Source organism: Drosophila takahashii, chromosome X (genome assembly GCF_030179915.1).
Source record: "Drosophila takahashii strain IR98-3 E-12201 chromosome X, DtakHiC1v2, whole genome shotgun sequence".
Lineage (NCBI taxonomy): Eukaryota > Metazoa > Arthropoda > Insecta > Diptera > Drosophilidae > Drosophila > Drosophila takahashii.
Genome location: NC_091683.1, coordinates 11,898,791 through 11,915,208, shown reverse-complemented (window position 1 = coordinate 11,915,208; position 16,418 = coordinate 11,898,791). Strand labels below are relative to the sequence as shown.

General features: G+C 42.9%; 2 protein-coding genes across 3 annotated transcripts in view; one reads left to right on the top strand and one right to left on the bottom strand.

Moving 5' to 3' along the window:
• Positions 1-14,048, top strand: part of mew (multiple edematous wings) — a 52,702-nt gene extending 38,654 nt beyond the window's left edge. For both annotated transcript variants that reach the window (XM_017159702.3, XM_070218188.1), the window contains 8 exons: positions 2,887-3,014; positions 4,230-4,262; positions 7,842-7,954; positions 8,099-8,232; positions 9,769-11,165; positions 11,236-11,375; positions 11,437-12,495; positions 12,547-14,048. In XM_017159702.3, the coding sequence (XP_017015191.2) occupies positions 2,887-3,014; positions 4,230-4,262; positions 7,842-7,954; positions 8,099-8,232; positions 9,769-11,165; positions 11,236-11,375; positions 11,437-12,495; positions 12,547-12,792 (3,250 nt within the window). In that variant the 3' untranslated portion in view covers positions 12,793-14,048. The remainder of the gene's footprint in view (positions 1-2,886; positions 3,015-4,229; positions 4,263-7,841; positions 7,955-8,098; positions 8,233-9,768; positions 11,166-11,235; positions 11,376-11,436; positions 12,496-12,546) is intronic.
• A 456-nt stretch (positions 14,049-14,504) lies between these two features.
• On the bottom strand, positions 14,505-16,288 carry REG (proteasome regulator gamma). Its single transcript, XM_044394203.2, has 4 exons — positions 16,129-16,288; positions 15,619-16,067; positions 15,187-15,554; positions 14,505-14,913 (listed from the first exon to the last, which is right to left on the bottom strand). The coding sequence occupies exons 2-3, from the start codon at positions 15,998-16,000 to the stop codon at positions 15,187-15,189; spliced, it is 750 nt and encodes a 249-aa protein (XP_044250138.1). The 5' UTR covers positions 16,001-16,067; positions 16,129-16,288; the 3' UTR covers positions 14,505-14,913.
• Positions 16,289-16,418: the final 130 nt, after the last annotated feature.

The window sequence follows — 16,418 nt, the reverse complement described above, 5'->3', positions numbered from 1 at the left end:
GTCAAAAGATTTACAGCCAGCGGCGTTTGGTGACCAGATTTATGTGACTCGTGTTTTACGACCCCCAAACCAAGTGTTCCTATCACCTCGGGAAAATGCAGGCACCTGCTAAATGAGCCAGGAAAACGAGACAGAGAGAGAGAGAGACATTGGACCGGGTCAAAAGCAGAGCCGGCCATAAAACCAACGAAAATGAGACAGGGTCAGGTCAGGTCGGTGGGTCTAGATTTGAAGACTCTTGTTTTTGTTTTTCCCTTCGGTCTGTTGCAATCCGTGTGTCAGCGTTAATGACCACAAGACAAACACGTGAAAAATATATGGGAAGTTGAAGGAGAGAGCCGGTCTTAGTCTTAACCTGACCCGAAAAGTCGGGTCTTGATCTAGTTTTCTTATTTTCTTGCCTCATTTGTGGGTCTGCCTTGAAGGGGAAGTTCACAGGAAACAGGTTCCTCTCTTGTTTCCTCATAAAACTTCATTAAAACATTTGTAGCTTTCGGAGTCTTCAAAAAGGGGGCTACATCAACTGCATAGACAAATCAATTCTCTTGTTTTTTTGCAAAAAATGGCCAAAAAACAATATTTCCAGGTTTAAATGCAAATCGATTGGAAATTTGATAACGAGTTCAGAAAGGTATGACAATCCATATTTGGATCAATACTTCCATTGTTTCAGCCAAAAAACTAATTATTCTTGCGTGTAAAAATCGGGATCTGGGTTTTTGGTAAAAATTTGACTTTTTCCTTTTGGTTATTTTGCTGTAACTTGGCCAAAAATGGTCCTACACCGAAAATACATACTGTTTTGAACAGATAACAAATCTATCTATAAATCCAGAACACTTTTTGTGTAAATTTGGAAAAATAAAATTTTCGCCAATTTTTAATTTTTTTATAAGGGGGTACCCCATGATTTTTTGCGAAAAATTAAAAATAAACAAAATGTCAAGGTTTAAATGCCAATCGTTAGAAAATTTAATAACGAGTTCAGAAAGGTATGACAATCCATATTTGGATCAATATTTTCGTTGTGTCGGTTTCAGGAGTTTGTTAAAGTAGCCATTTTCTAGTTATAAACTTTTTTATATAATCTTCAGATCAATCTTGAATTTAAAGCCAGAAATTAGCTGAACTTTTCATTGGAAATTTTAAAGTTTTTAAGACCGTCAAACAAGAGAATGTGTCAATTGTGAGGCGACAAAAGCGATAACTCGGAACACGCCCATAAGCAGCGGCTCCTTTTCCTTACTTTTTGTTCGTTTTTTGATTTTGCCACCACCTACACCCAACACACCCAGCACCACCCCCACTACGCCCCTCACCCACCGTCATGGGCAATTTGGCCACCAGTTTTGCCTTTGGGCACTTAAAGATTTCTTTTATTTTCGATTTTTCTTCGGTTTTTCTGTTGATGTTGCTGCTGTGACGGTTGATGGCTAAGGCTTGATGCACGGTAAAAAATACAATGAAATTAATATTAACTGCATTGGTTTTGATTAATTTAAAAGCTTCTGAAATTACAAAAAAAAATAATGAAAAAAAGGACCGATTTAAATTTAATTTAAATTTATTATTATATTTTTTCTTCCTCACAAGTATAAAACTATATAGATTTAGTCTTTTCTTTTTTTTCCGGTGTATGATTCTTTGGTGGTGTGTAGGTGCCACTTAATGGCCGCCATAAACCCAATCCTCGCCTTCGTGTTTTTCAGTTGTCGTACAGGCAATTTCAGCTGTTGTTGTCGCAGAAGTTTCAGTTGTTGCTGCGGCAGTTGTTGCATGTTGCATGTTGCTGTTGTTGCTGCGGGTTATGGCTGAGCTTACGGCTGCAGGATAATGAACATTCATGTTAAACACGTTAAGCGAGTGAACGTGGGTGTTTTTTTTTACTCTTGCAATTTAACCACCCTCTTTTTGACGGAATTACTTTGTTGCCATTTAGTGTGATATTTTGTTCAATACCTTTTTGGCCACGTTTCTTCTCGTAATTTTTAAATGAAATAAATATTTACCGATTTTCATTAGCATTATTTACAACCCCATACCATAGTATTCTTAGCTGACCACCTAGAATTCCATTAAACTTTAAAGTTCTTTGCCCCTTCCACCATCATTTTTCGACATATCCTGCTGGGATTTTCGCTACTCCTTGGCAATTTGACTGCTCATTAGCGAAATCTTTCGTGCAGACGCACCCAGGCCCCTGAAGACCCCTTTACAAATCTACACCCACCCACATTGCATTGCACGTTTATCGCATCGCCCCGGAGTAATTACATTTCGGCAGGGCCAAGCCCCGAAAATGTAAAATCCAAAGAGCCAACTGAAGTGCATTGAACCAAGTCGCAATTGTCGCTTTTTCGCTGAGTTGCTGAGTTGAACCCACCTACAAATCGATTACCAGTCGCAGTCAAAGTGGTGACCCGCAATTAGTCGATGGACATGACCATATATCTGCATGTTCGTAACTATAACCCAGCAGATCTGAGATCTGAGATCCGAGGTGCGACTGACCGCAGATCGCTTGTCTTGGAAGGTTTTTGCGGTTAGCTCAGCTTACCAACACCTTAATATATCGAATATATCGGCAGGTGTTTTGCATTTAAGCTCTGTAATTTCCAACTTGAGCGGAAATCGAAAATATCACGTTAGTGTTAAAGTCTACAAAGTGTTGCTGAAGTCGAAATATCTGAGGTATATAATCAAAAATATCAGTTAGGTGTAAAAGTCCACAAAGTTTGGCATTGATAAATACATAATAAGTAGTAATATGAAAATTGTGTAAGGAGATTTAATCTATTGCACTGTCTATGTATATGGAAGTTATCTCACATTTATGAGAAAAATAAATATATATACTAATCCTATTTCGTCATTTCATTTTTACAGCGTTTTAGTGGGAGCTCCACTGGATCAAAATCGACAGCCGAACACCTCACATTCTGGCGCCCTCTGGCGGTGTCCCATGACACAGAGTTTCGACGACTGCGAACAAGTGATCACCGATGGCAGGCGATGTAAGTGACTCCTGTCTTAGGTGTATTGAAAATAACTAGGATCTTTAGTCTCTAAAAATATATATTTTTAAATATGCTCACATCTTAAGTTCCTAGGTTCAAATATTTACTTGCAGTCAAAATAAAAAATATAGATTAGAGAGTACGTATATAATCTCAAGTTAGTCGATAACTCCTAACCAAGCTTTGGTATCTGTACCCCCTTTATTTGCTACTCTAAGCCTGTGTCTACATTCTTCCATTTGGTGAAGGTCGATTGGCTTGTGCCAGTCTTAGTTATACATACAATTTGCCTATAGACCTAGTTATAGTCGTAGAACTCGTCCGGTTTGGTGGTAACCCCGCTAATCCTGAATCCCGCTCCCAACTGCCAAGTGACTAACCGGAGTGCCAATGGGTCAGGCCAATCTTCATTCCAGCTAACCAATTCGCCTTTTCAGTTTGCCCCAATCTTGTTTTCGGATCCCGATTTAGTCTGCGATTTGTACATAAAACGATTGCCGATTGCTGTACAGAGATCTGTGACTAAACATATCTAACATTTAAACAAACGCCTTTGTTTAGAAATTTAAGTAGGAGAGAATGCTGTGATCGATAACCAAGCGACATTGCAAGCGATTAATTCGATAAATCATTGGAAGTGCAAAATTTAGTTTTCTCCGAATCAATATGGCTACCAAAATTTCGTGTGATCAATTACCCCGTTTATTTAATGGGTTCCCCCATCGAATAATTGTTTAATCGCTCCTATCGATCATTTGTTGAATCGTACGATTAACTTAGCAAGCGATCAGTCCTTGAATCGATTGTTCATGTGACAAGCACTCATTATAATTATTCGTATATACTCGTATTATCCCTTAGTATACCTACTGTATAGATATCCAATTTTTGTCCTAGCATCTTATTCAAAGTATAAAACACAAATACTGATATCGAAAACTACATTTAATTTAATTTTTAATTATTTTGACCTTTCTTTCTCTTTTTTCTTTCTTATGTTTTTATTTTTCGTTCTCTTCCCCCTTACCTATTTGGTTCCGCCAAAATCCAAATTCGTATTCGGTGCGCATAACTGGGAAATTCATTTGTGTCTCTGCCTCAACCTCAACCTGAAATCCTAACCCGCCCTAAACTCCAACTGTCCAAAAATACTGATACTGACAAATCTTTTCGGTACTTGCCATTCGATAAATCGAACGAACGATCCCTTAGCGAACGGAACATATGAGACTCAATTTAATAAGAGTAAGTGGTTTTGGGTGCTTTAATTGTTGTCTTGCCCACCAAAAACCGATCCCAACTACCCAATTACCCGATTCCCGATCAGGAATCGAGCATCTCATCGCAACCGCTAACACCCATTCAGTATTCAATCGACTTATAAATATATAACCAGTATGCCGTAATCAGTTTCCCATACCTTTGGTTTGCGCTTTGATTCGTTCACCTATTGATTTGATTTTGTGTTGAATTAACCCCGGCATTAAACATACTTTCGATTCAGTGCACCCATTCACTCCCTCCCCCGGAAAAGTAAATAAATCGCTTGTACATAAATACTATATCTTTAGCAAATCTTGAGGATCTGCAATCACCGAATGTACAGTCACGCACGCATGCCTATGGCCGCCATATTGCTTCCCTCTCTCTCTCTATTCCTCTCCCTCTCACTCTTACTTTTACTATTACTTTTACTGACCTTCCACGCATGCGCGCACTAATTGCAATCAGATATAATTTACTTATGTAACTTTTTCTAAAATTACACATCTAGCTGTACAAATACACATATGAATGTTTGAATATACCTATGCTTAACTGTACTATTGCGTTATTTAATGTTTTATACATATATTAAATATTATTATTAAATATTTATTATTATATCACAATTTCTATTTATTTTTACCCACTTAAAAGAAAGCACTCAAATGACTTAGTCAATAACTAACTGTTTGAGCTTAATGTCGCAATAGGTACTTGGGTTTTTTTTTGATAAACGGAAAGTGTTAAATAAATAGATGCCATAACATTTATTAACCAATCTATACCAACAATATGAAATATTTAATTATATATTGTGAATATCATTGGAAAGTCATCAATCTTGAAGTCAACATCTGTTTTTCTGATTACTATTTGCAAATAAATATAAAAATAATCGCCTCAATTGGTCTCCGTTAGCCAGTTTAGGCTTAAATATTTTCAAGCAAATACCCGATAGCATTTTTCCAGCTTTTCGTTTGGGGGCCTTTTGCACGCTTCGATTCCAGCGACAACTTCATTATCGGCGTCACATGTTAACCATTTCCTTTAGCATGCCCCAAACTGATTCTCGGAATTTTCACTCAACTGTAAGGGGAAATATGGGGAACGGGAGCCCTCTTGAAAAATCCCAAAGCCCCATAAACGTGGCTTCACATTTTCGGCGGCTTCAATTGGCGACTCATTTAGCGCTAATTATAAAGCCCTGACAGCTGGGTTCTTCACTTAACACCCTTGTAGAGGGTGTCATTCGGTTTTCCAGAAATTCACCATGCAGTGACATAATAAATTATTTTATTTAACATGCTGTGTACTACATAGATGAATTGCGTCATTTAAAAGCAAATGAGTTATACAAATGTAACAAATGAAATTACAATCTTAGGGGTTTCAATTAAACCGAATATATCTCGCCATTAAACCATTATAAAACAAAGAATTTGAATGATGTCATATTATATCATATCATTTAAAAACATTTTTTTTAATATTTCTTTCGTATTTTTAAATCCATTTGCTCTTTTACCCAGCTGGGTGTTTATGGCCCCCTTTGTCACCCCAGTGTTAAAATGCAACTGGGTCGGCTGCATTTTTTTCAACGCTCTTTTGGCAATCAGAGCGTGGCCGCTGCAAGAAGAAGAAGCATCTGAAAAGTCTAAAAAACCTACTAAAGACCAAGAAGTGGGCTTTGCCAACGGCGCCGCCCAAGAACGTGACAAATTTCTCAAACTATGAGCACAGAAAAAAATACCAAAACGAAATGCAGAACAGCGGCTACACAGAAAACAAATTTTACATTTATTCAAGTCTCACTGGGAATCAAAACATATTCTATTAATATTATTTAATCTTATTTTTTATTATTTCTTCAAGATTGAAGAAGATTCAAGAAATTGTTGGACAAATTCCTCATAATTACAATCTAAAAATGTGGTAGTAATGTTATTACTTTAGCTGATTTCTCGCTGTGTACGAATGAAAGGCAAAAACAAATGTTGGCAAAGGCATAAAAATAACAGCAAATTGTAAAAAATACAGCGCATATGCGAATTCTCGAGCGAAAATAGCTCGGAATTTTCGGTGGGTGAGAAAAGGGGGCGGGAAAATAGGGGGTTTTGGGTGAGGTTTTGTTTGCATTACTGCACATTGCCCATGCCCTCTTTTTCCCGCGTCATTACCTTCAGAAATCGGAATTCTTTTCGTCGCTAACCAATGTCAGAAACTCAGAAAAATGGGGAAATTGCAGAGAAGAAAGGTGGCAAGGGGCAGGGGGAGGGGCAGTGGGCGGCTCGTCCAGCTGCGCGACTTTCACTGCGCAGACGCGACAGACGGGCGCGTTTTAAAACGCGTCAAACCCGTCAAGAACGACCCACGCCCCGAGGCAACCGAAAAGATCCGAAAAGAAAACGCTACAGCGAGAGAAATTGCGATGAAAATAGATAAAAATCATTAATATTAAACTTTTGTTGTATTTATAAGTTAATTTAGAAAATTATTACTATCATGGGTATTTGCAAAATCATTGTTTTCTAAACTTTACTCCATTTAAATGGTAGAAAATGAGTTTCAAATGGAATCCATCAATCTCAAAATATTGGAATATTTTTCCTGTGCACTGCAACTCCCCCTCTCTCTCTCCCCCTTCTCCCTCCCTCTTGCAAGTGTAATAATCATTTATCATATTTCAACACTTTGATGCTTTAAAATGCATTCTAAATCAATTTCGTTCGGCTCTCTCTCTTTCGCGGCTGCGCTTTCCATTTTTGTTTTCCCGCTCTTTTGCTTCGTTTCATGCTTCGTTTAATCAACAATTTTTTGTTTACCTCTCCTCCCCCTGTTTTCTTCTCCTCTTTGTGCAACTTGCCGCCAACTTACAAAAAAAAAAAGAAATAATCAAAAAACATGTTTCCCGAAAATCAGCTGTAAATAATTGAAATGTTGGGAGTTCGAAGTCGGTTTGAATTTGCATTTCATTGCTTTTGTTTCAATTTCGATTTTCAGTTCGATTTAAACACTGGGGTGGACCTTATGACCTACAATTGGCATTAGCTTTAATCGTATAACTTATAGTAAATTAATATATTATTATTGTTAAGGAGATAGCACATTTGCCGAGGAAAAATCGTGCATTAAAATATGTTTAATTAAACAAATTTAAAAAAAAAATTAAGGACCACCCTACTGTACATGTGTAAATTTGTGAATGATTACTGTTGTTTTTACCATATGTATATATGTACATATGTATATATACCGTTGATAATGCATACTACTTTTAGTTTTTTAAAGTTATTAATTATTATTACCGTTATTGTTGTTGTTGTTGATGTTATATTATTGTTGTTGTTGCTGACATGCACATATACACACACACACATTTGTACACACACGCACACCAAGACACAATCACACATACGATCACACTTTGCAACTCTTTTTTGGCAATTGCTAACATTGGAATATCTCTCTCTGCACTCTCTCTCTTTCGCCCGCGATCTCCACAATCTTCGCACTCCGAATTCTCCGCTCCTCGTTCTTCGTTCTCCGTTCTTCGCTCAGCTTTCGATAGCGAAATCCTCTCACCGCCCGGTAATGACGAAATCAAGGAGGACCAATGGATGGGCGTTACGGTGCGATCGAGTCCCCTACAAGCCAATGGATCCGGTGGAAAGGTGAGTTAATCATATCCCTAAGTATCTTATAAAGCTTTTAGTTCTGGAAAATATCTCAAAATATCAAGTTTACTTCTAGTATATCTAAAAATATTTACCTAGTTATAAAACCCTATTGTCTAATAACTCTCTATTGTGTCACAGGTGGTCGTATGCGCCCATCGCTATATGTACATCGTTCGGGAGAATCGCTATGGCCAAGGTCTCTGCTATTTACTTACAAACGATCTGCAGTTCGAAGAGGTCCATGAACCCTGCAAAGGACGACCTGTACAAAGGTGAGTACTTAGATTCTCAACGAATTAAAAAGGTTTCACATTTCTTGAAGATTGCCTTTTGAATCCCTTATCCAAATCAAAAGTTTACCAGCTATATTTCCGCTTCACCACGATTTATAATATTGATAACATTATATTTCCTAAAAGAACTTTAACGTTTATAAAGAAACCTTTAAGTACGAAACCTGATAAGAATTTGCAAAATATTTTAATTTCTGGTTACCATGCAGAAAAGCTAACTATACAATTTATTTGAATTCAAAGTCTTATGGAATGGCTTTTGTGGAACAAGAAATTTGGAATCTTTTTTACTTCATAATTCATATTTATAAGGGGGTTGTCCTAGGTCATCGCTATAGCTATCTTTATTGATCAGGTTGAGGTAATCATAAGACCCCATTTTCCCTTCTCCTTCCAGTTGACGTGGGTCAGTTGTTTGTTTGTTTGTTTGTATTCCTGGCAGGGCAGCGAAAGACAAAAAAGAAAAGTGTCAAGGTGAATTATCTCCAGCGGTGAATAATGCGGGGGTGTTTCGCCCAATTAGCATTCAGCGTGTGTGGCAGTGTAAGGAGGTCGGGGCAGGGCCACTTCAAGTGTGACACCGATGACGTCGTTGCAGGCTAAAAAACGCACACTCATAAAGGTGAAATTTAATTTATTTAAATGACAGGAGCGCTGGGAATGAGAACTTTGGGGAGATTCCGCACCCACATGATGACCGAAATCAAGGAGCGGTTGGGAACGGGGGTCAAAGGTTGTGGGGGTTCCCTGGGTTGAAGGCCTGTCATCATTCTGAATATGCAATTTTTCATCGAGCTGAAACTTGCGTGTCCAAACTCGGTTCGGGAAAAGGCAGGGGTCGGTGATAAATAAAAAAAGAACAAATAGCTGGAAAGAGGTGAAAAAAAAACAGAAAATGTTGACCCTGGTCATCCATTAATGTCCAACTCCATTCGGGAATAGGCAATAGTGGCGCGGAAATAAAGATACGGGCACCCAAAGAGTCCTTCTGTTGACCATGGTCATCTATTAATGTCCCAATTCGGGAATAGGCTAAGCCAAGGGGGTTTAATGAAGATATGTTCTTGGAAAACTGTCATCTATGAGGAATTAACTGGAATAAAAGTTTATTTTTTTTTTATTTATTTATTTTTTTATTTATTTTTATTTTTTTCTTTTTGAGTACAAATAGGAACAAATAACATGAAAATGATGGTAATGAATTTGCAGATAGAATTCAAACATTTATAGTGATGGTAATGTTCTGAAAATGAATTAGGGCTAGGTATAGGGCTTCCAATAATCGTAGTATAATCTCTTAACCATCTTGACTTCTTCCCAACCCCCAGAAATGAGGGTTTAATGAAGATGGTAAAGATATGTCTTTGGAAAACTGACATCAATGAGGAATTAACTAGAACGTAATGACTTGGCAGATAGTTTTGAAACATTTAGATCAAATAGGATTATATATAGGTATTCCAATAATGGTGTTATAATCTCCTAACCCTCTTGACTTCTTCCCACCCCCCATAGACAACACGAGGACTACGGACTGTGCCAGGCGGGAACATCGGCGGCCCTTCTGGACGACGACACCATGGTATTGGGCTCCCCCGGTCCGTACACGTGGCGCGGATCCATCTGGGTGACCCAGGTGGGCGGGGAGTACCTGCAGCGCGACAAGACGACCTACTACAGTGATCACTCGGACACCAGCTCGAAGGTGAAGAAGTACAGCTACCTGGGCATGTCGGTGACCGGTGGCCGTTTCTTTGGCCAGATGTCCTATGCGGCCGGAGCTCCGCGCTCGCAGGGCCACGGACAGGTGTTGATTTTCGACAAGTCCACGAATAACCCAATTCCGGTTCACTTGACCCTGGACGGTGAGCAGTTCGGCTCGAGTTTCGGCTACGAACTGGCCACCGCCGACGTGAACGGCGATCATCGACCGGACCTGATAGTCGCTGCCCCGCTGTACTTCACCAAAACGGAGGGCGGAGCGGTGTACGTTTACCAGAATGACCGGGACACGTTGCCCCTGAAGCATACGCTCAAGCTGACGGGCAGTTTGGAGAGTCGCTTCGGTTTGGCCCTGGCCAATATCGGGGATCTGAACAAGGACAACTGCGAGGATCTGGCGGTGGGAGCTCCGTACGAGGGCAATGGCGTCGTCTACATCTACTTGGGCTCGCGACAGGGACTCAACTCGAAGCCGGCCCAGAAGATCCAGGCCTCGGAGCTGGGCGGCACCATGCCCACTGGCCAGCCGCCGATTCGCACCTTCGGCATCTCGATATCGGGCAACACGGACCTCGATGACAACTCCTATCCGGATGTGGTGATCGGAGCGTTCAACTCCTCGGCGGCGGTAATTCTGCTGGCCCGACCCATCATCAGCATCCAGACGAACGTGAAGCGGGACGAGCTGCGCAACATGGATCCCAATAAACCGGGCTGCCTCGCCGATCGCGGCAGCAATCTCACCTGCTTCACCTTCGAGGCCTGCTGCAGCATCGATCCGTACGACGAGCGGAGCAAGGAGCTCCAGTTGTCGTACAGCGTCGAGACGGAGACCTTCGATCAGCTGAAGAAGTTCTCGCGCGTCTTCTTCGATCGGGACAACAAGCGGAGCAACGTGCTCAGTCGCGATGTGAGGGTGCAGACGGATGGAAGGATGCACTGCCAGGCGATTACGGGCTACATCAAGGCGAATACCCGTGACATCCAGACGCCGGTGCGCTTCCGATTGAAGTACTCGCTGGTGGAACCGCCACTGGCCGACTCCGCCTTGACGCGCCTCAATCCGATATTGGACCAGACCCAGGCGCACATCGACTTCGAGGGCACCTTCCAGAAGGACTGCGGCGATGACGATCTCTGCGAGAGCAATCTGGTTATCCGGGCGGAGCCGAACATCACTCAGTCCTCGGGTAAGTCCGACCTCTTGAAAGAAGTCCTGGTAATCCTGGTAACACCATTTCTTCTTTCCTCGCTCTTCAGCCAACGAATACACCTTGATCCTGGACGAAACGGAACTGGAGGTTCGCATCAATGTGACCAATCTGGCGGACTCGGCCTACGAAGCTCAGCTGTTCATCGTTCATCAGGCGGGAGTTTCCTATGTGGCCACCAAGAAGCCGGTAAGTCCAGGCAAGCCAAAAAAGACTCTACCCCATCTCTACTATATGGTTTAACCCCCAGACGAATGCCACTTGCAACAGCTACAACACGACCATGGTGGCCTGCAGCCTGGGCAATCCCATGCTGCGCGGCACCACCACATTCGTGACCATACGCTTCCAGCCAAAGGGACTGGAGCCGAGCGAGAAGTCCATGCTGTTCCACATCTTTGCCAATACCACCTCCAAGTTGGTGGGCCGGGAACGTCCCGAAAGGGATCTCCTGGTGAATGTGCTGCGTCGGGCGAAGCTGAACTTCCGTGGTTGGGCGATACCCGAGCAGAGTTTCTACAGCGGATCGAGCGTGGCTACCTCGGCAGTTAGTACAACTGAGGTGGCCGATGTCGAGGGACACGGTCCCATGGGAATGGACGACGTGGGCTCGCAGGTCCACCACATGTACACCATCTTCAACGAGGGACCCTCGACGGCGCCGAAGGTCAAGATGGTCATCCACTGGCCGTACTCGCTGTACAGTGACCCGCAGAGCGGTCGACCCGTCCAGTATCTGCTCTATCTGGAGCAGGTGCCCACCGTGGAGGTCAGCCAGGGCGAGTGCCACGTGGCCAAGGAGTATGTGAATCCCCTGAACTTGGCCAGTGGCTCGCGGGAGAGTCCCGCCGCCTTCCTGACTGCCCCCGCCCAGATGCGAATGTTCCCCACGCAGTCGCGGCATTCGTTCAACAAGAGTCTGATCCACTCGCAGAGGTCCTATTATCGCGAGGAGGATCGTTCGCAGCATCGCAATCGAGTGCGTCGCAATTTCCTGGAGCGAGTCACCCGTCTGGAGAGGCTGATGTACGATCCCGAGACGAGCAATGCGGCGGGCACCGGCGGCAAGAAGCAGGACATCGTGGAGCTGGACTGCAACAAGGGGGCCACGAACTGCGTTCGCATCGAGTGCGAGATCCTCAATATGCCCGCCCTGTCCGAGGCCCAGGTGGTGGTCAAGGCCCGCCTGTGGAACTCGACGCTGGTCAGCGAGTATCCCCGCGTGGAGAGGGTCAGGATCTTCTCGACGGCCACGGCCCAAATACCCGAAAGCTATGGCGTCGAGGTGATGGAGCACAACAACATTGAGGTGAGTTCGTTGAGAATATAATATAACAGACTTATATAATATCCTTTCCAGGTGGAGACGCGTGCCTATCCGGAGCTGAGGAACCAGCAGCGCGACACCTCGATACCCTGGCTCATCATCATCCTTGGCATCGTGGGCGGACTGCTCCTCCTGGCGCTGTTCACCTATCTGCTGTGGAAGTGCGGCTTCTTCAAGCGCATCCGACCCACCGATCCGACGCTCAGCGGCAATCTGGAGAAGATGAACGAGGAGAAGCCCTTTTTGGCGCCGGCGAAGAATTCGCATCACGGTATCTAACAAGAGGGCACCGTCGGCTGGGATTTGGTGCGACGTCGGAGGCGTCGACGCCGTCTGAAGCTGTCACTTCCGCTTCCGGTTCCGCAACGACCACGTCATGGCTGGCGGAAAAATGCGGAAAATTCGAAGAGTAGTAGTAATAACAACAACAAGAACAATGACAGCGAAATTGACGTGCTTTCGCTGACGCCGCCGCCGCCGCCGCTCAGCATCCTCAGCTGGGGAAACGATGGCTACTACCAGGCCAGCGCCGCCTGGTGGGGTCACCACATGTGATCGGAGCGGGGTCACCAGTGGGTCATGTGGGTTGTGGTTCAATGTGCCATTTCGTTTACTTAATGCAGCGGGCTAAGTTCAGTTCAGTGGATGTGGAGACCAGAGGGAATTGACATCAGCTAAATCTATTATAAATGTGTAATAAAAAGGAAATGGGAGTATGTACTTCAGAGCTCTCGGAGGGGCTAAGTTTTTAAAAAGATTCCACATAAAACCTATAAAAGTCTAAGTTTTATAAATAAATAACTATAGAAATATTCCGAGCCTAGATACATCCATCCTATGACCAAAAACTATTCGATGGTGCTTTTATAACCTCGACGGATTTAGAAGAAGAACGAAAGAATACTTAATATTTGTAAAGTTTTCCAAATGTGGGATCATAAAAGTTTATATTACGTTTATAGCGATACATTTAGCTGATGTCAGGTACTGAGCTTTAGTCTAAAGATTACCTAAGCACCCAAACGTTGATAATCTGTGTAAAAATGTTCATTGTCATATGTAGATTTAGGCCTAAGTTAGGCTAAGCTAATGAGAACGAAGCGAAAATTCCGAATATAGCATACAAGAAAGAAAAACACTGCCAATAACAACAAATCAAAAGTGCCTCGAAATCGAACCGTAATTCCAATGTACTGGACACGTCTTAAACAAAATAACAAAACAACAAAAAAAAACGAAAGTATTAGCACAAACATAATGCATAGCTATAAATAATCCACAAGTAACTGAATTTAGCACACACCGGCAAGATTATCTTTATTTTGTTAATTTTCCGCTTTTTTTCGGTCAACTAATTTAAGTGGGGAGTTTTTATTTTAAATTGTGAAAAACACCAGAGATGTTAGTTTTTGTATGTATGTATGTGTGGGGTCGAGATCTAGTTAAATTAGTTGTAAATAATAATTCGATAGTACTAGCTGTAAATAGTAATTATGTTTCTTTATCTATTTAATATACGATTCCTTTTTTTTAAAGACATTCTGCGTTTTGAATTTACTCTTTGGCGGGAGTTCGAAGCGAACATGTTCGAACTGGAGTTCTATAGCAGTGAGCTCGAGTATGGAGCCGGACACACTTAAAAAAATATAGTTACTATTCGTGATTTTATTAATAGGTTTACTTATATATATCATTACTATGCAAGATAAAAATACAAAACGCACTCTGGTAAAAATTAAATGCAAAATTAGTTTTTAAAATTGAAATTTAAAATAAGCTCCGCTTTTGTCTTTACCAAACTCCATCCAAAAGCCGAGTGCTGCAAGACTCCGAAGAACCTATCGATATTCCGCAGTTGTAAAGTATCAATCGAATGAGGAATCGAATCGAATCGCGGAATCCCAAAATATGGCCTCGCTATATTTTTGGCGCGAAGTTGTGAAATCCAATATCCCATACATGAAAACCAAAAAAACAAGCCAAAATTGTAATACTCTGCCAAAAGGTCACAAGGTTTTCGTTTTATTACAAATTCTTAGCTGCTCCATCGCGCCGATCGATTAATCGCAAATGTCCTGATTTGTCCTGCCATCGGTTGACTTCGACGGGGCAACGTTAGATTTATTTATTCATATGCATATAGCTATTAGTGGAATCTATACAGCATCGGTTTCTTGTATTCTACGCTAAACTCGGCATTACATTCTAGTCGTAGTACAAATGGATCAATAAAGTCGATAGATAGGCTACAGCTATTGCTTAATGGTTCTGTTCTGTTCTGTTGTCGTACAGCTTACGTGTATGTCTTTAAACCGAAAATTTAGAGGCTGTTGCTGAACTTTTCGAGTAGCCGCTAGAACCGCTGACCGTCCGCTCTACGGGCTGTTTGTTTATTTGTTTCTTGAACAAGAAGTAGGATGATGGGAAAAAAAAATTGTTAATAGTCTGGGAGAGGGGCCTGTGCCCCGGAAATCGCGAAAGAAAATTATCCTTACAGATTTAAGTGCGGAAGATTAGCTGCGAAAATGCTGGGTTCAAAACATGCAACCATGCATTTCCGCGGAATAACTTCTGCACTTAATTTTCTAAGAAAACGCTAGTAATCTCTGGTGATTTTTGGGACACAGGCCCCTCTTCCGAAAAATTAGTGAAGACTTGGGCTTAAGGGAATACCTAATAGAGGCTTTCGGTGTTCGAGGAGCGCGGCTTCTTCAGCTTCTCCAGGTTCTTAATCACAATGTCGTGCAGCGAGGAGTAGCGATTGCGCACCTCGCAGACGACCAGCCACAAACTGAGGTACTCCTTCTCGTCCAGCTCGACGACGGCGCGCCGATAGTCATCGATGTGCGGATACTTGGCCACCTTGGACACGACTTTGGCGCGCGACAGGAAGTAGCGCGATATCTGGTCAAAGAAGGCGGCCGCCTCGGATTCCACTGTCTGAATCTCGGCCAGCGTGTCCTCCTGGATGGAGACCCCAAAGTTGTTGCCATCCTCGATCTTGGGTATCATAAAGGAGATCCACATCTTGAGGAGATTGGCTGCGGGAGGGGAAAAGTAGGGTAAGTAAGTGCTAAGGGATATATTTAAACTACTGGCACTCACAATCCTCCACCAGCTTCCTGATGATCGGTTTGACCACCTTGATCATCTCGCAGAGCGGCTTGTTGCACGGCACCGTGCCGGCGGGCAGTGCCAGTACAGGCTGGCCGGCGACGAGGACATCCTTGCGCTGCCGCTTGGTGGGCGGATGGTCGCCGTCCTCGGACTGCAGATCCTCGTGGTTCTTCACAAGCACCGGCGGCAGGGCCGGGATGTTGAGGTCCTGGTGCACCTCCTCGAAGTTGCGCTCGTTGAACATCGGCGTGGCCAGGAGCTCGTTCAGCTGGACGATCTTCTCGGGGAAGCGCTTGGTGATCAGCACTTCGGCCTTGAGGATCAGCGAGTCCTTGTACTCCTGCACCTTCACCACCGTGTCGCTGGGCATGTTGTTAGCTATGATTCCTGATTCCTGGTCCTTTCCTTTCTCAACAGCGGTCAGCGATGCGGACACTCTGGAATCGGACGATAATAAGGCTCTCCTGGCGAAATTCGAAGCGGGAAACGCAGACTTACCGACAAATTTTGATGCCAAAGCAACAACACACATGTGGTGATAGGGTAAAAAAAAACTAACCGATTGCGCGTGCTATCGATGTTTGCGAAAAAATGTGGCAACCGGCGGCACGAAAATACCGAAAACATACCGCATCTAGAGACAAGCCGGCTGGTAAGTGTGACAAATTAATTGTATTTAAAGGGTTTCGATTAAAATAAGCATTTGGATTATTTAGAAAATTAATTTAGCAAATTAACGGCAGGGGGTGCCATACAAAAAGCCACAACTCGGAAATATCGATACGACC

Excerpts from the sequence above, each read along its gene's own strand:
- REG (XM_044394203.2), bottom strand. The coding sequence starts at position 16,000 with ATGCCCAGCGACACGGTGGTGAAGGTGCAGGAGTACAAGGACTCGCTG. Across the intron at positions 15,555-15,618 it reads CAGGAAGCTGGTGGAGGATT|CCAATCTCCTCAAGATGTGG; the intron begins GTGAGTGCCAGT and ends CCCCTCCCGCAG.